Source organism: Onychostoma macrolepis, chromosome 09, assembly GCF_012432095.1.
Source record: "Onychostoma macrolepis isolate SWU-2019 chromosome 09, ASM1243209v1, whole genome shotgun sequence".
Taxonomy (NCBI): domain Eukaryota; kingdom Metazoa; phylum Chordata; class Actinopteri; order Cypriniformes; family Cyprinidae; genus Onychostoma; species Onychostoma macrolepis.
In genome coordinates this window covers 8,749,586-8,769,175 of record NC_081163.1, presented here as the reverse complement: position 1 = coordinate 8,769,175, position 19,590 = coordinate 8,749,586, and the positions used below count along the sequence as shown (strand labels likewise).

General features: G+C 36.3%; 2 protein-coding genes across 21 annotated transcripts in view; one reads left to right on the top strand and one right to left on the bottom strand.

Moving 5' to 3' along the window:
- ctdsp1 (CTD (carboxy-terminal domain, RNA polymerase II, polypeptide A) small phosphatase 1) overlaps positions 1 to 16,537 on the top strand; it is a 29,729-nt gene extending 13,192 nt beyond the window's left edge. The window contains exons 1-6 of one of the 2 annotated variants that reach the window (XM_058786778.1): positions 321 to 3,655; positions 5,381 to 5,482; positions 7,698 to 7,754; positions 12,361 to 12,453; positions 13,997 to 14,182; positions 14,322 to 16,537. In XM_058786778.1, the coding sequence (XP_058642761.1) occupies positions 347 to 3,655; positions 5,381 to 5,482; positions 7,698 to 7,754; positions 12,361 to 12,453; positions 13,997 to 14,182; positions 14,322 to 14,450 (3,876 nt within the window). In that variant the 5' untranslated portion in view covers positions 321 to 346 and the 3' untranslated portion in view covers positions 14,451 to 16,537. Of the gene's footprint in view, positions 1 to 320; positions 3,656 to 5,380; positions 5,483 to 7,697; positions 7,755 to 12,360; positions 12,454 to 13,996; positions 14,183 to 14,321 lie in introns of those variants that run through there. The other variant, XM_058786779.1, reaches the window with a different exon arrangement.
- Positions 16,538 to 18,294: 1,757 nt separating this feature from the next.
- obsl1b (obscurin like cytoskeletal adaptor 1b) overlaps positions 18,295 to 19,590 on the bottom strand; it is a 44,725-nt gene continuing 43,429 nt past the window's right edge. For all 19 annotated transcript variants that reach the window (XM_058786747.1, XM_058786745.1, XM_058786750.1 and 16 more), the window contains 2 exons: positions 19,296 to 19,565; positions 18,295 to 19,014 (listed from right to left, as the gene is read on the bottom strand). In XM_058786747.1, the coding sequence (XP_058642730.1) occupies positions 19,004 to 19,014; positions 19,296 to 19,565 (281 nt within the window). In that variant the 3' untranslated portion in view covers positions 18,295 to 19,003. The remainder of the gene's footprint in view (positions 19,015 to 19,295; positions 19,566 to 19,590) is intronic.

Below are 19,590 nucleotides of genomic sequence, written 5' to 3'. Positions count from 1 at the left end.
ACTCTAAATGAATGTTATAAATTTATTTAGCAAAAAGTAATGCTATCTGCTCTTATAATTCCCAACTAATTGAAAGCCGATATGAAGGTATGTCAAAAATTTTGCCACTCATAATTCCATTGAGCTAATTATTCAGGGAAAAAAGCATGGCTGCGAACAACTACGAGCAGATCGGGTGTCAAGATGCTGTAGGTGTCGGATTCAGATTTATGCCTTACTTCAGCTTTTTATAGTGATTTGATACACCAGGAGTTATTTGTCACGTCTCTGAAGCACCAAAATAAATCGGTAGGTGTCCTGAAGGCGGGCTGAGTGCAGGGTTCAGTGGAGTCTCAACCCCTCTGTCATGTCAACGTGCACATTGCTGCTGGTGTCTCAGGCAGGCTGTGGGCTCAACGAATCCCTTCAGCCTTGCGAGCCTGCTCTGCAAACGCAGATTTCTGACTCTACTTGTAGGCTCTCTGGAGAAAGCAAACCTATGGGAGAATGTTTGGAGTGTTTCCCTTCTTCTGACCTTTGCCAGTGTTTTGGAGAACGGATGTCGTTTGTCGAAAGCAACTTTACTAAATACTTGGAATCCTCTGCCTTTTTTAAAAGCGAGCACTCCGAAGTAAACATGCCCGCTGAACTGTGCTTTGGCCATTCTGAGGTCTCTGGACAAGGAGATCCTAAAAAGGAAAACCAGTCTTTGGAACGTGCTGCAGAATTGAGCACAGAACAAGAAGCACTTATTGAATCCACTACACACCAAAACGCCATCGAGATGAACGAGGCTGATGGACTTTGCATTGAAAACGGTCAAATCAGTGGTGAATTTTCAGAGCATTCTTGTTCTTCTGGATACAGCTCTTTTTTGGACAGCTGCTCTGAGCATAGTGAGTATTTTGAAATTAGCAGTTCTTCAGCTGACTTGGTTGAAATGAGCCAGAATGATGAATTTAGCATTGCATTTGAGCCAAGTGATCAAAGTGAGATTTCTGAACATGATGCTGAACAGTTAACTTTATCCGAGATGAGCCTAGATGATTGTGAGTCTTTTCAACAAGATGATGCAGAACAGATAATTTTATCTGAGGTGAGACCAGGTAATTGTGACTCTTTTGAACAACATGATGCAGTACAGTTAAACTCATCAGAGATGAGCTCAGACCTTTGTGAGTTTATTCCACAAGGTGATGCAGAATCAGTAACTTCATCTGAGTTTAGCCCGGACTGTTTTCAACAAGATAATGCAGAAGAAATCAATTCATCTGAGTTGAGCTTAGACGATTGTGAATCTGTACCTCAAGATGATGCAGAACAAGCAACTGAGGGAGATCTTTGTGGTTCTTTTCTGCAAGTTGATGTTGAGTCCTCACAATTAGATCCTTCATATCATGATACGCTTTCTGAATACGATGCAGAATATCACGACCAGCACAGCGAGTGTGAAAACAGCAGTTCTGAAGACAACTTTTTTGATCTAAACAGTGTAGTTGAACTAGATTCTGAAGACTGCGAGACATCTAAACAGTCCGAGCCTAACAATCAAAACAAGCTTGATAAATACCATGCCACACATTTTGAATCCCCTGAACTGTGTCAGGACTCTAAAGAAAGTAAGCCATCTGACCACTGTGTGTCCCTTGAGCACACGCAGCTTACTGGGCAAATGGACACCACTGATGACAGAGTTCTGCTAAACAGCCTCGATGATTGCACTTGTTCGTCTGAGAACTTTAATTGTAGTTGGACCTTTGACTCCCCAACTGAAGGGCATCAAGACTGTAACCGACTCTCTGAGCACAGCGAATCCTCTGTATGTTTTAAGGTTTTAGAACAATGCACAAGCTGTGGAGCGTACTTTGAGAAATGTGATGTCCGTGAACAATGTACTCCCTCTGTGCCCACTGACCATTCTGAGGGCCCACATCAAAGCAGACTTGCAGAAAAATGCCCAGAGTCTTCAAGAACACATAGCTCTGTCTTTCACAACCCTGAAATAACCAAAGAAAATCTGCCCAATCATAGCAGAAAAACTGAGGTTAGGAAACCATCTCAGTCCGATGCCATGTTTTCTGGATCAATGGAAACCTTTGAGGCTCGGTGGCTTTCTCAATTTCTTACTGATCTTTTGAGGCATAAGGAGAATTCAAGTCCTGCTGCTGAAATCAGTGAGTCAAATGGAGAAGCAGAAATCCCTGAAGTTGTAGATTCTGAGCCTGAAGTTCAAGCTTGGGACAACTGTAGGAAGCTCTGTAGAAATTGCGATGAGTTGGAGAAGGGGAAATGTTGTAATGATGAAACTCTTCAATCTTCTCAACTTGCTGATGATGAGGAGGTAAACTTTGAACACCACTCAGATGTGGACATCTCCCTGGATGCGGTGACTGCAGCAGGTTCTTCAGATGAATCTGAAGAGGAGGAGTATGGTGACTGCATGGATGGTAAAAGTCAAGGTAGCTCTGAAACTGAATCGTTCACAAGTTTTGTTGAGTCTGAATCATTTGAAATCTTCTCAGATCAACCATGTGATAAGGAAAACCTTCTTGAAGAGTACGATGAGTCCTTGATTCAAATTCTACAGCCAGAAGAGTACCCTGATGAAGGTAACGCTGAGAATTTTGGTATGTATACACAGGAAGGTTTAGATGCTTGTGAGGAAGAATGTGAGATTGATTCTGAGCAACAAGTGACAGGAAAGAAATGCAGTAAAACGTATGCTGAAGCTGTAGCTGTTGGACTCCCAGTTGAGTCGTGTCAAATCCATGAACGCTCCAAACCAGATGAGGTCCATGAAACTGAAGATTATGGGCCTGGTTTTATGGATGAATGCTTCTCGTTGTATTCTGAGAGCAAGGATGATGAACTTTGCTACAGAAATGGAGAGGTCGCTGAACCCCTTGTTGATAGGCAAGTATCCTATGTTACAGCTGGTGAAGGTTGTGGACTTGAAGAAGTGGTTGAAAATGCTTTTGACAGTGTATCTGGAGATTCCACAGAATTGTGTGCTGTGAAGGACACATTTCAAGGAGCTGATACTTTGGAATCACCTGTTGAAGAAAGTACATTGTTGGAAAATGAAGTCAGTCAGGATTTAATTGAAAATGACAGTTATGAGAACACGGAAAACGTACAAGATCTCAGTTCTGTGGTTGAAATCGATGCAAACAAGGAGACACACTCTGACTTTGATGAAACTGAGGGGGCTCATGGACCGTGTTGTGGAGAGATTGAAACTACTGAAGATGAAGAAACAACCCTGTTTGACTTTGAGGATGTTGTGGGATGTTCTGAGGAATGTGACGAAGGTAGAGAGACCCCAACTGCTGATCAACTGGTGTCTTGCGCCTTTGAGGAGCAGTCAAACACAGAGACTGGCACTCTTTGGGTATCAGATGGTCAGCAAGACGTCAATACCGAGCCAAAAGACACCTCTGGGCTCCTTCATCCTCCTGGAACAGATGGTCTGTCTGAGAAGAACCAGAAACATGAAAAATTAGAGGAACTTATACATCAAGTTGCAAGAAGTGAAGCATCTGATCAAGACACGTTATTTAGGTCTGACCAAAAAAACAGTGAACAGAGTCATTCTTATGAGGAGAGTGATGTATCTGAAGATGAAGAGTACCCAGAGGACTGTGATTGTGAATTCTGTCTTCCACCCATAGATCAGGTACCATTTTCTTAGGGGAGACACTTGCTAATTTATTTGAGCATGTTTTGAAAAGCCTATGCATGAATTTGATAGTTCAATGTCATAACATTTTGCTTGTAAGAGAATGCATTTAGTCTGCTTTGAGTTGCCAGACATTCTTGCCATCTTGTTTTTTGCTTCACATTTGAATTAGTATGAAGTCAGTAGCAACAGAACTAAAATAAGACGCCATGCTGGGTTCTGATTCCATGTCATATGTGATGTTATTTAAATCAGAGTCATCTGTACACTCTCTGACTTGGTAATGAATCCGGAAGAGCCTGCAGGTCTTGAGATACTCATTCTGTAAACGTAGGACAGAGACGGTTTCAGATTGTGTGTGCACTGTGTACTTTTCGATGAAGAATTGGTTGGCCAGCAGCTTTGCAATCCCATCCCAGCTGCAGTCAGTCACTTGATCTTCCTCTGCTTATGGAATGCTAGTGCTAAAAGAGCTACCTTATGCCCCCTTATGGATACTAATGTCTATAACTAATACACCCTGTTTGGGTTGGGCTGTATGACCAACGTTTTAGCATGGCGTATTTACATAATGCTAATTGTGAACTACCGTGCAAAAGTTTGGAATCAGTGAAATTTTACTTTTACTTTTATTTTTATTTTTTTTAAAGAAATTAATACTTTTTTCCATCAAGGACAAAAATAATAGTAAAGACTTAAACTGTTAGAAAATATTTGGTTTCAGCCAGCACCAAATTTGGTTTCAGCACAACTGTTTTCAATACTGATGATAATAAGAAATGTTTCTTGAGCACCAAATCAGCATATTAGAATGATTTCTGAAGCATTGTGTGACACTGAAGACTGTAGTAATGATGCTGAAAATTCATCTTCGCCCCAAACAGGAATTAAGCACAATTTAAAATATATTAAAAAGAAAAAGTTATTTTAAATGATAGTAATATTTCACAATATTGTATTTTTGGTCAAATAAATGCAACTTTGGTGAGCAAGAGACTTCTTTAAAAAATGTATACTGACCCCAAACTTTTGAACGGTAGTGTATATGCTGTATTATAGTTTTCTTTTTTATAATCTTTTTACAGTTCAATGGAAAAACTGTTTATTAACCATTCGGAAATTACTTTTTTAATAATACAGTGAATTAATTTACAAATATTTTTTTTTTCTATTCAACTTTTCTTGATTTTTTTTTTTTTTTTTTGAATAACAAATGAAAGTGTGACATTGTCTAATACCTGAGGTAAAACAAAAAAACTCAAACAATTAAACTAGTATTATAAAAGATCATTCTTTTACATTTTCTTGAAATTCTAGGCACGCCATGCTTAGTGTTTTGCATTTTTCCATGTGACTTTATAGCTCTAAATAATATGAAGCAACCCTGTCCACCAATAGATATTTAGGCAAAGGTATAGGATATCAAATAAAATATTTACCAGTTGACACATTTTACTGTCCATCATACTGTACATACCGTCACACCAGCCAGCCCTACATATATTACTCATAAAACTAAATTTCTTCTCTACTAACAGACTAGAGATGCATAATATAATAATAAATTGTTTTGTATAGCTGACTTGCAATTCCAGTCTTTATTTGTATGCTAATGTCTGTGACATAAGTACCTATACTGTATGTTTTACTGTAAAATAGCTTCTTGTTGTAAATGCCAACTTGGCTACTTATTTACCAGTGTCCTTGAAATGTTTATTACAGGTCCCAGCCAAACCACTTCTTCCACAGATAAAGTCTAAAGATGTAGGGAAGATCTGTGTAGTCATTGATCTGGATGAAACACTAGTCCACAGTTCATTCAAGGTAAGGCAATGTGTTGAGCCCTCTTTTTTCCATCACTTTATACCTCGCAGCCGGTGTGAATTAACTATATGTCACATGTGCTGTTGGCAGCCCAACTAATCATCTCATGGATATGGGATACACTTGACTCATGTTATAGATAGATATTTAACACCATTGCATGCATTCACTCACTGCACAAACTTTAAAGCTGAAGTGTGTCATTTATCTGATGTTCTCCTGTTCGGGCTTGAAGGGACATTTCACCTAAAAAGGAAATTTACTCACTAACCGTAATGTTGTTCCAAACCTGTAAGACTTGCATTCTTCTTCAGTACTCAAATATTTAGAGAAATGTTTCAGTGTTTCTTGTCTGCACAGTGATAGTCAGTTTGGTCCAGTGTGGTTTATTATATGGAAAACAGCAGCTGAAACATTTTTCTAAATATTACTGCAGATGAAAGCAAGTCTTACAAGTTCATCATAAAAGAGAGTAATGATGACATAAATTAATATGCGTAGACAAGTATAAGCAAGTTGATTTCCCTGAAAAGTGTAAAAACGGTGGCTTTGTTTGTTTGAGCAGCCTAACCAGCAGCATAATCTCAACCAGTGGCGTTAGTTTGAGATCAGAATTTCTGTTTGTCCAACCAAACAGGTTGGTGGGAGGGAACATGTTTGAGTCTATATAGTATATTAATTATACATTATATAATATATTAATTTTTGAAATACGAATTGGTCACTGTAGTGGTGCAGGATGCTTTAATGAACATTTTTGCTGTTTTAGATTTTTATTTTTAAGTGACTTCTACTGTAAACAGTCGCCTTTTATACAAACAGAGAGGAAGCACACTTCCAGTATCGGTTAAATCTGTTCTTGCATGTTAATGTAGACATGTTTTTGCAGGCATAATGCACCAGTTTGAACCAATATAACGTTCTTCTGCAATGTAATAATGTATATAATGTTTGCATTGTAATAGAACACTTGCAATGTCTGTCACAATATGTTTAACTAAGAACACAATATGAAGTGTCATCTATTGCAAAATTGCCTCCATTCTTTTTAGATTCCAGACACAAGTTATTTTCCGATCTTCAGAGTTAGCAGGGATTGTGCCAGTGTAAATACAAGTAAGCTTATTTGAGCCGGAGGAAAGCATCAACATTGTCTCGAGAAAGTGCAGTATGCTACTTTGGGTTAAATGATTCTGTCTAATGGCGCCTTTACGGTTTGTTTTTACACGCATGCATGCACTTTTCCGGAGAAATGCGGCATTCCCTGATTTGACTCTTTATGGAAGAAGTTTTTTCTCCTGCTGCATGACATCATAAATGTGCTATGTGCTCAATTTGGGAAAGCCAGGAAGAAAAGGAATGTTTTCCTCTTGGGAGTGTCAGAAGCGACACTGTTCTAATGACTTTGACTACTCGCAATCAGAACGTCAACTTGAAGTATATAGAGTGTATTAAATATAAGCTGTTTGTTTAAAGTAGTTTATCCAAAAATTGTCATTATTTATTTAACGCCCATGTTTCAAATCTGCATGTTATTTTTTTTCTTTCTGTGGAACACAAAAGGAGAGTCTTTGTACTGTGCAACAGTTCATAGTAACCACTACCATATATATATATATATATATATATATATATATATATATATATATATATATATCTTAACACATGATATGCTTTTAGTAGACTGAGAATAAAAGTCATGGCATCATTAATGTTTTTTTAAGCTTACCAGTTATGGTCATTATAAACTACTTGGTAAAGATTTTTAAAAATCTTCATTTGCGTGCCACTGAAAATGAACAGCATGCAGTTTTGGAATGACTTGAGAGCGAATAAATAATGACAGTTTTCATGTATGGAGTGAACTTCTTTCAAAGCGAGTCAGAATTAAAACAAGTGTGATCTTTTAGCACAAGATGGCATAATGTTACTTCATGCCACATCTGTGAATGTAGGTCACACTGTCCTGACATCTCTATAACACATAAACGTGATTATCTCAACATTTGAGATTGAGTTTCTAGACCTATCTAAAGAGCACTCTCAGGGTCTGTAGCAATGTTCTAAATAGTGACTGGAGCCTGTTGGGTGTTTACACATCATGTTCAATAACATCTTGTCAGTCATTGATCCAGTCACTTGCAATATAGATTTAACTTATTTTCTTCTGCCTGAAACGGTTCAATCAGTTTTATTGTGTTTTCTTTCTTCCTAGCCGGTAAACAATGCTGACTTTATCATTCCAGTGGAAATTGATGGGACAGTACATCAGGTGAGCATAACCTGTTCTCATACTAGGGTGTTCATAAATAACCGAGTCAGGCCAGCACAAACAATTGGGGAAAAAAGATCAAGATTATAACTGCTGTTTCAGTAATGAAAGTTGCCAATTTTAATGCCAATATCTTCGAAATGTGATGACACCCTGACGAACCTGCTTCCTAAAATATACATTTTCATTAATAAAAAGTGTGTGTATACATATTAGGGGTGTAACATTACAAACGAACGATTCGTTGGACTAATCCTATTACAGCATATTAAACTATTAGGTTTGATTTGTGCATTTGTGTTCTTTCACTGCATGATTCAATCTATTAAAATGCATTTAGAATGATCACAAAATTCAAGATATGGAGTAGTGCTGGGCGGTATGACCAAAAATTTGTATCACGGTATTTTTCAAAATTATACCGGTTTCACGGTATATGACGGTATTTATTTTTTTCATGCATGACCGGGTGTTAACCACATTTTTTACTGACTGAGGGAGGAAAAACTGCAGTAGATTGACTTAGAATGCCCTATTTTACTGTCATGATGAGAAAATATTGTAGAAAAATTCCACACTAAATAGTGACTAAACACGACTCATTAATACATGTTAACCAGGAGTCACTCTCATTTATAATCGCGACATCATCTGATAAAATCAACATGCATCTAGCGTTACACTAAAGAGCGGCTACGCGGTAGTTTTGGCTATATTACTTTTTTGTCTCATGCAGCGCACTGCCTGCTTCTGAGTAAACAAACAAAACAAAAAAAGTGCATAATATTAACAGACGAACTATGCTCATTTATAATTCCAAACAGTCGCGGTGAATGCGGTGCTTCTCTGCCGCTCGCACTGCACAGAACAGACACAGAGAGAGGCGACAAATGCGGAAGTGTCAGACGGTCTGCAAAAGTCAGAAGTGTCAGATCTCGCGCTCGCGAGGCAGCACTGGCCACTTCTTCCAACTGAAGCATAGCTAAGGTTTATCCAAAAAATTCGCTAGGTTTGTTAGTTTGTATATTCTATGGAAAAGAGCCGCTAAAAGGGTCTGAAAGTTGCTAAATATAGTGCTAAAGTCACACTCGTGTGTGTGAGACGCGGGAGCTGATGGCAGCGCGCGGTGGATATTGTGGATGAGTTCTTCTCATCACGTTCTACTAGTTCTACAGCTTCAGAACTAGGGCTGCAACTAACGATTATTTTAATAATCGATTAATCTGTCGATTATTTTTTCGATTAATCGATGAATCGGATAAAAAAGGAAAAGAAAAGCATTAATTTCCAACCCTTTACTCAAAAACAGAACTAAAATCTTTAGAAAGTGCACAAACATGTTGCTCCTTGAACATCCCTGAGCTGTTATAATAATAATAAAATAAAATAAAATAAAAATGGACTAACACAAAAAACATACACATGTATGCTTTACATCTGCCAAATATATAGACTTTAAAAAAAAATAAAAATAAAGTGCCACCTGAGCTGCCAGAACAATAAATAATTTATAAAAAATAAAGAACAATACAGATCAGAAAATTTAACAGAATTTGTTTGAATGTCAGAACTTGTTCTCTACACTACACTGCAGACGCACACACTCACAGATGCACACACTTTTGCAGACGCACACTCACAAACTCTCACACATACACACACACACACACACACACTGTCTCTCTATCTCTCTCTCTCAACTTCACTTGAAGCTTATTCATTAAATTATTACCATCATTGTAGTAAGTGCAAGGTTCATTTATACACCACATTTAAACACAGCTTAAGATGACCAAGTGCTATAAAAGAACTTTAAAATTAAATTAAAAAGTACAACACACACAAATATATTTGTCAATAATAACCTATATGGGACAAAGCACAGAATATACACTGCAAAAAATACTTTTCTGACTTAGTAGTTTTGTCCTGTTTTCAGTCCAAATATCTAAAAGATCTTAAATCAAGATACATTTACTAGACACATGAAATAGCAAAAGAAATTATGTCTTGTTTTCTGAAAAAACACCTCAAAATTAAGTGATTGTTTGCTTAAAACAAGCAAAATTATCTGCCAATGGGGTAAGAAAAATAATCTTAATGAGATATAATCTCAAACAGAAGTTTTAAGCATCACTTAATTTTCTCATGCCATTTTTCTTGTCTAGTAATCTTGATTTAAAATTTTTTAGATATTTGGACTGGAAACGAGACAAAATTACTAAGTAAGAAAAGCTTTTATTGCAGTGTAGCTATACATGACAACAGATTGAAAAATGAATGGTCCAAAAACGGCCAGTGAATAAAAACGTGTCTTTAGTCTTGCAATGCAATTGCGTTGCGAAAAAGCGGAGATCTGTCTCCAGGCTGTGCGCGGCGCGTCCATCTGAACGGAGGCGGGGTGAAGGTACGAGGTTTCGCTGAGAGCTTGATGATCCAATGGCGTTACGAAGTTTTACTGACAAACTAACAGTTTGCAGTTAACACACTTTTTCTGTTTATTTAGTGTGAAATGCTCCCACACCTTGGATGACTCTTTTTTTTATTTTTGCTCCGCCCTGTCTATGAGGCGCCGAACTCTGCTAGCATCAGTGCGCGAGAGACCGAGTGTGTTCACTCCGCTCCGCGCTCAACTAAAGTTTTTTTTTTTTATAATCAAATGTCTCCGCGTTGCGCGACACAACGAATCGATTATGAAATTCGTTGCCAACTCTTTTAGTAATAGATTTTTATCGATTTAATCGATTCGTTGTTGCAGCCCTATTCAGAACCTTCACGCTTTGTAACACATACAGCTGTCCTCGCCACAATGCAACAGTGAAAAGAGACCCCTCTCAAACAGTGTGTCGCGTTCCGAACGTTATTTAAATAACACCGGTATTGCGGTATTTTAAAAATTCATATCATAAGAAAAATAAACACTGGTATTCGGTATGAACCGGTATACCGCCCAGCACTAATATGGGGACAGAAAATGTATATATTTACATAATTTCATATAGTTAATCAATATCACAGAAGAGTGCAGTTTTTGCTCTCCAAAAATCAGCATGATTACAAATGATTTTTACAACAGTTCAATAAGCAAGAAGTTAATTAAGAGACTTGCGTTTTAGACAGCATATTGCCTGTTTTTGTTCAATTTCGCCAACAAATATAAATCCAAACACAGCCACAGTGCTGTTTTGTGTCTCTGATCAACATGACGGTGTTTCGTTCCTGAATGAGTCAACCGTTTAAATGATTTGGTTCAATCGCATTGACTCACTTATTAACAGTGGCTTGCTGCCACCTGCTGGCGGTTTTAATTTCACATTTAAAGTATTTTTTAATTAATTTCAAACATCAGTTATCAACGTTTTGTTTAAAATATCAAAACAATATTTATGCATTTGTAGCTGCAGGTTAAAGCATTACATGTCCCTCTGAGCTGCATTAAACAGTGTGTTAAAGCAACCCTTTTGCTGACTCCTTGGTGTTCACAGACTCCAGGCTGAAATCCTTTGATTACAGTGTTCAATCAAAATAATGTATTTACATGTTTTGGCAATGGATGAGAATTGCATGACTGCAGTGTTGACTTATAAGGTTTTAAATAAGTCCGTAGGCCTGTCATTACTCATCCTAATTAGATGAACGTTTTATGTTTCACTTCTGTTCTTAGTGTGTGAAACTGTGATGATCTGCACAGACAGCTTTGTTGATTATAATGTGAGCATTGTCATATTTCCGTTACTGGCTTCCTTTATAAAAAAAAAATAAAAAAAACGGCATGCAGAGAATAAGTATTTAATTTAATGCAATTTCTGTTCTTTAGAATTAACAATTGTGATTACATTACATTATCAAAAAATAATTGATATTTAAGCTTCATTAATCACACAGTCCAAACTAACCTGTGACCTCTATTGTTTGTCTGTCTGCTGTTGCGCAGTGTTCAACAGCGCAAACTTTTTCTCTTGTTTACGTATTGCCGCTTAACTCGGTGTGCTACCTGACAGTTGCGTTGCCATCTCCGCTGATGGGTCAGAGCAGCAGGTGGCTATTTCTGGGTCCTGACGAAATGGAGAAACCCTGACTGGCTTCTGAGAAGTCACTGACCATCAATCTCTCCTCAGAGCGCGTCTCCTGCTCTCTCGGGCTATGACAGTACGGTGCCTTGGCCCTTTAAAGGCCAGCGGCCCCAGTTGCACCACGGGACTGAAGACGGCTGACAGACAAGGCTTTGGCCTGTTTCAAGTAATCCAGGATAGGCTTATGATGTCAGGAAAGCCTATTCGGGATGACTTGGTTCAGGAATGAGACCACCAGCTTCATAAACGAGCTTGGCTGACCTAGTTGTTAGAGTAAAACAACCCGTTTTATTGCTTCTCTTAAAACGGGGTTTATCGTTCTACGACCATATAAAACTCATCGTTATATGAGGCATCATTTCAAGATGCAGGCTAATATAAATCTTATTTATTTAGTAATGTGTCTTCATGAATGTGACCTGATTTAGCGCCGGTTTTTCTCATATGCTGGTTTTACCCCTTCAGATAGTAGCTGAGTTGAATCCTTTGCAGGAATGACTCATACTTTAACAGTTTTTCCTCTGTCTCTGTAGGTGTATGTGTTGAAGAGACCTCATGTTGATGAGTTCCTCAAACGGATGGGCGAACTGTTCGAGTGCGTGTTATTCACTGCAAGCTTAGCCAAGGTAAAAAGTGCAAATTGATGTTTGCACTATGCAAGGTATTCAGTATTAAGTTTATTAATAAACAGGATTTAACAGCACTTACAGTATGTACGTTTTATAGATGTTACAGGGTTCCCACAGCTGTGGAAAATATTTAATTATTTTAAAATAGACTTTGCAGACCTGTAACAAAAATACAGCTTTATACATTTATTTGATGTTTTCATAGATATATATATATTTTTTTTGCTATTCATTTTTTAAAAAAAAAAGAAAATTTCTTAATATACCTTATACCTTAATTTCATTGACTTAAAAAAAATTTTTTTTTAAAGACTTATAACTCTCTCTCTACATATATCCACTTTATCCTATGTTAATGTATCTTAATATATCTTATGTCTTGGTCATTGATTTTTTTTTTTTTTTTTTACTTTTTACTCCATACATATCTTCTATCTTAATGTGTCTTGTATACATCTTGTATCTTGAAGTCATTGATTTTTTTTTTTTATTTAAATTTTTTTTACTTTTTACTCAATACATATCTTCTATCTTAATATCCTATATAAGATATATTATATACACAAGTCAAAAGTTTAAAAAAAAACTCTGTTCTGCTCACCAAGCCTGCATTCATTTGATCCAAAATACAGCAAAAACAGTAATATTGTGAAATATTTTTACTGTTTAATAAAACCGCTTTCTATTTGAATATATTATAAAATGCCATTTATTCCTGTGATCAAAGCTATATTTTCAGCATCATTACTCCAGTCTTCAGTGTCACATGATCCTTCAGAAATCATTCTAATATGCTGATTTTCTGTTCTAATTTATTATTATTATTATTATTATTATTATTATTATCGTCAATATTTAAATCAGTTTTTTTTTTTCCAGGATTCTTTGATGAATAGAAAGATCCAAAGATCGGGGGAGAGGGGGGGGGGGATTATTGAAATTAATACTTTCATTTAGCAAGGATGCTTTAAATTGATCGAAAGTAATGAAAAAGACATGTATAATGTTACAAAAGATTGCTATTTCAGATAAAAGCTATTCTTCCGAACTTTTTATTCATCAAAGAAACCTGAAAAAATTCTACTCCGCTGTTTTCAACATCATAATAATAATAAATATTTTTTGAGCTGCAAATCAGAATATTAGAATGATTTCTGAAGGATCATGTGACTGCAGTAATGATGCTAAAATTCAGCTTTGAAATCACAGGAATAAATTACATTTTAAAATATATTCAAATAGAAAACTGTTATTTTTAATAGTACAAATATTTCAAAACTGTACTGTTTTTGCTGTACTTAAATCAAATAAATGCATGCTTGGTGAACATAAGAGACTTCTTTAAAAAACATCTTACTATTCAAACTCTTTTGACAGGTGGTGTAAATATTTATAGATTTATTTATATATTCTTTATCTAGTCATCACAAACGACTTAAATCTTAGAATCACACTATATTTTAGAGAGGTGTTTCCATGTTGTGTTTTTGCCCCTCTGTCAAACCGTGTCCGTCACATTACCAGCATTCTGTTTTTCTAGTATGCTGATCCCGTCTCGGATCTGCTGGACAAATGGGGAGCTTTCCGAAGCCGTCTTTTCCGGGAATCTTGTGTGTTCCACCGTGGAAATTATGTCAAGGACCTAAGCCGTCTAGGCAGGGATCTCAACAAAGTCATCATTGTGGACAATTCGCCAGCCTCCTACATCTTCCACCCAGACAATGCTGTATGTTACTGCCTTCCTTTCTTCTTTTGCGCATACAACTGCTTTGGGTCTCACAATACATTATGCGCAGTGCTTAGCCTGCTAAACCTTCTGAGAATTTGTGATGCTTTTAACAGAAACTCTTCTCTGTCATGTTTAGGTACCTGTAGCCTCCTGGTTTGATGACATGTCTGACACAGAGCTGCTGGATCTCATCCCTTTCTTCGAGAGACTGAGTAAAGTGGATAATGTCTACACTGTGCTGAAGCAGCAGAGGACTACTAGCTAGCACGACACTAAGGGCAGCTGTCACTATGGGGCCAGGGAGGCTGCTGGGTTCGGAGCACCACACTGCTTCCCCTAACAGGACCAGCCATTAGCTCAGTCCTCATCACCTACCCAGAATTCCATTCACATGATGTTTGATAGAGAAAAAGTCGTCGAATGACAGAACTGTGAAGGACTGCTTTAGCTATTATGTGCTTAAAATAAGAAGCTGATTGTTTTAACACTCAATTGCGTGAATCTCAGGAAAGCGAGCAAGAGCATATTTCACCCTGAAGTCAAACAATAGAAATTATATTTTGCTTATGAAAATGAAAGAGATTTTTTTTTTTTTTTTTGCCCGTGTGACATTTTGACAACTAAGCACATTCCCTCGAAATTTTGCCATAATGCAAAAATGCAAACTTATATTTACTGTAATGTGTAAAAGAAAAAAAAAATATATGTATTATTTAAATTGTATTGTATTTATACATTATGGTTGTATTTGTTGTATTGCCTTTAATTTATGCTTGTTTATGCAAAAAGTACTGTATTACAGTAATCTAATGAAAATCACCATTGTGAATAATAATGGAAAATTACAAAAAGAAAAAACAAAACAAAAGCAAAATATTCAGATGTATTATGGTAATAATGAGGGACAAATTGCTTAATTGTCAAAATTAATTTTGCAATGCAAAAAAAAAAAAAAAGTCAAAGTACGCTTTTTTTTTAATTATGCAAATAATATTTTGTATTTATTTTACTCTTGATTTTAGGGGGAAATGTGGCCTATGTATGTCTTTGTGCGATTCACTCAAAAATGTGTTACTCCTTTGCAACTCTTTCATTTTCATGGTTGAGGGAAGCCCTGTTAAAATGAAAAAAGTTGATTGTCCTCTTTGGTTGGTTATTTGAGGAGATCGGTTCAAGATCTCAAGTAAGGACAAAACCATAAATGGCAATCACATGGAATAATATGCCGTCTTTTCTTTTAATCTAGCCAGCTTTATTGGACTCTAAAACAAGCATTCATCCAAAAATCATGTTTTTTTTTTTTGTTTTTTTTTCCTCCTCCAATTTCTAAATCAGATAAGAAAGACTCATGATGCAATCAGCCAGCACTTGAAATTCAAGTTTCACAAAGCAACAGATGTAAGCAAAGGGAAATTGGTCTGGCACTTGTTGTGTCACACGGCCTGTTTTCACTCCGAAGGTTAAACTAATGCACCTTTTGAATCATATACAGTATGCTTTATTTTGTCTAATGTGAGGCCATTCACCGTGGCCTTAAAATTACTGTAGCAAAAATTTGTCAGACAATATCAAAGTGGTCTTATTTACAAAATCAGTTTGTCTGATACTGTGTAGTTTTAAATTCATAACAGTATGCCATTTGTGTGTTTATATTAATCAAAACGAGTAAAGAATACTGGAATCGAATCTTGATTTGTCAATGGAAACAGATGTTCGACTTGTAATGCCTTAACTCTCCATTAGATCACTAAGCTGTCAGATGGTTCATTGAGAAAGTGATTTTGGCATTGCTGTAAGCATGCCGTACCGTGGACTGGAGAGCCCCTGTTAATGTGCAGTTGACGTGCCTTCTTGTTAGTTGCCATTTAATATGGATGGTTTTCCTTATGGGGATCGTATACTTGCTCAGCACTATCTGAGTTGATTGTTTTGCAAGTGCCAATATTGATGTTTCGAGATATAACGGTGATGTTCATGTGTCCGGGAGAGAGTGGAAAGGTGATGTTATGGTTTTTAATACTGGTGTTTTGTCCATTTGTCAGTGTTTGACTTTTTAAATAGATTTGGTGATGGTGAAACATTTGCCATCCCTATATTTGTGATATTAATGAAAATAGTGCTGTGCCATGGAGAAAAAAAGATTTTTGTTATTCATAAAAGTTTAAAGAGCAGCTTGAGTGTTATTTGATTCTTCAAAAGCACAACTGATTTTTCTCTTTTGTACTTGAATCAAACCCTGTATTTTATTCTGGTATTATTTCCAGTAGTATTGGATGTTCAGTTGCATGGTTTGTGTATACGTTATTTGGGTTGTCTTCTACAAATGCGTTAACATAAATCATTATGAAAGTTTTTAAAGCTATTTTTACCTTTTTGAACCAAAAAAAATCAAATTTCTTGAAGAAATGAAAAAAACAAACAAAAACCCCTCAATGTCAGTCATTCAAAATGTTACTTAAAATCCACTGTTTCTAAGAAATGATGAAACCTCAATGAACTTAAGTCTAAATATAATTGGTACGCGAGTACATAGAGTCTTTCAACGTTTGAAACTGATGATGCTGAAGAGAACATGTTACTAAATCGCATATCTGACTTGGTACATTCTCCGAGGTCTCACTATTCATCAATCTCAGTAGGACTTCTCACACTAGTCTGCTTATGCAACAGGACCAACCCAGGCCCATGTTTTTCAGAGGTTATGTAATAGTCTTGGTAGTGCTTGTTTTGAATAATACGCTGCCTTTTCAATATTCTCATAGATGCATGAGAGGGGCCACAAATGCACTTCTCTTAACGTGTAATTGTTGAATAAGAAACGTGTAATACTTCTTTGTTCTCCAAAACAAAAATGTGATAGTGGATAGGCTTCAGTGCTTGTAGCTTTGTGAATTGTTTCACTTGTATTATCTGCAATGAGCAAGTAGTCAGTTTCCTCATAGCCTATTTTAATGTGCTCTACAGCAAGTCTACCTTTTTATAAGTACTCGAGGCATTATATAGAAAAATGAAGACTGGAATTAAAAACTTGCTGCCTTTAAAACTTAGGCTGCGCCGTTTACATTTATTTGAACGCTTGGCTCCCTCTAGCGTCACAAAGATTTTTTTTTTTCCAATAACAATAATGAAATGCCCTGTGCAAATAATCTTTGACCAAATGTTAATACATTTAAACATACAACCACAAATTTAATTTCAAGTCGGTGTGAAAATGTAATATATCACTTAAAATAACTAAGAGCCATCAAAACTATTTTTGGATACGGTGATACACTTTAAACATACACATTTACCTAAAGTTGTACATATTACCTTTTGACTTTTTCTTTAAAATGAAAATGTACAGTGCTTTTTTTAATGCAAAGATGTTTGATAGCTTATATGTTTCTAAATTTGAATCCAGTTTATTTTTTCGCAAGAGCGTGCGCGGCCATTTGTAAATTTTATTGGTCTGGCTTTCGGTGTCATTTTTAGATGTAAAAACAGCTGGTTTTGCTGCTTGATATTGTAAATTGGTGTGTCTTACCATATTATTTTAATGTATCATCTTAACTATGAACACACTGGTTTGTAGTGCAAACAGTTTTTACCGTGCTTTGTTAGCGGCTAATAAACCGGAAGTCTCGCACATTCAACTTCCGCGTTGAAAAATAAGGTGATACTTTTCCCCCCCTTAGCCTTTTTCCAAAACTGCTTCTAAAACTAGGGTTCTGGGATGTGTTAAATAGTATGTAATAAAACAAAACAAAACATTAATTTAGGTGTTATGATTCAGACAATCGAGTTCAATGGTTATAGAGGTTGGCTACAAAGCAAGTAAAAACTTTCTGGTGTTTGTGACCTGTTAAGATACAAACCATTTCAAATAACTTAACCACAATGACTCTGTTATTATTATTATCATCATTTTTTTCTGTAACACTAGAGAATGCACTGATAAAATATAGAAATAGAAAGGTTTATATAGAAAAGATTAAGAAAGTCATAGGCCTATCGGTTTGGAACAGCTTGAAGGTACAAGAGGGACATTTTGTGTACTTTACTAAAAAAAGAGACAATAGAACACTCCTCAAGAAAATTAGTTTTCAAATTCCATTCAAAGATATTGCTTAACAAGGGAAAATTGCAGCACTTTATTCGGATACTCAAGTAAAAGGCAAGAATTGTGACATACCTTCTGATTACAACAGAAGCAAACAACTAAAACTATCAAAACCTTTTTCATTTATTTGTAAATGTTTCCCTACTTTGTGAAATGTCTGTATTCTTGAATTCAGTGTCTTTGCTATATATGCTGAAGTTACTTTCCGTCCCAAACCCTCTTTTGATCATCTTTGGCCCTGCACATTTATATTTCGCCTTAACCTCACATTAATCTGCATCCCACAAAACAAGAATTAAAAAACAACACAAAGGATATCTATACAAGGATATACAATAGTACACAAATTTCAAAATAAAATACCAAATTACTGTGCAAGAAATTTAAGCCGTAACAACATGGCTGAATTACATGTCTGGGTGTCTGGCCTGGTGTTGTTCATTTTGTGTAGCCTATAAAGCACAATGTGTTTGATCATTCATTTAGAAAAACTTAAAAATTATGTAATGAATGGTAAACCAAGTAGAGCAGGATATAATGTGTAAAACATAGCATAACAAAGATTTTAAATTTGCATTTCAAATAAATTACTTATAGACCTCTCTCTCTCAGAGACATTAAAACAGTTAATAGTTTCATCATTTCATTTGGTATTTTTGTATTTAAATAGCGGCGTAGTTGAGTATTATGCACTTCAGGTGCTTATGTGTTGTTTCTCAGTGGTTACCTGCCAAAAAGAAAAAGAAAAAGATTAATAAGTCAGCAGTCACTTGATAAACCCTACCCTCTGCTGGATACCACTGTAAATCACATGGCCCAAGCTATTAGTGTGTATCAAGTTCTTATTAAAACAAGTCCAGACTCCAAGTCTAAGAATAGGCATCAAAAACGTATCCTATTCAGAGTAAAGGTAATGATACAGTATATAAGCACATCCTGTATTGTAAACTTTCACTTGGCAATATATAAATGTGCATTATATCTACTATAACAAAATATATGACTTACTTATGACTTGCAGATGTGCAGTGCTTTTGACTCTCCCTGTGATAAAGCACACTGTGCCGCTCATGTCTTCGGATGTTTGTTTGAGAGTGAGCCTATGAATGGTTCCCATTTTCTCCACCACAACTTTAGGACCAGGATGCAGCGTCTCCCCATTCAGGGTCCAGGTAGGTGCCTTGGCCACAGGCAAAGAGGCTTCACATTCAAAGCATGCATCTCCGGGAGCCGTCACATCCACATCCTGCAGCTCTCTCACCATTAGGACTGACTGAGCTGTTTCAACAGAGGAAGTGCCAAT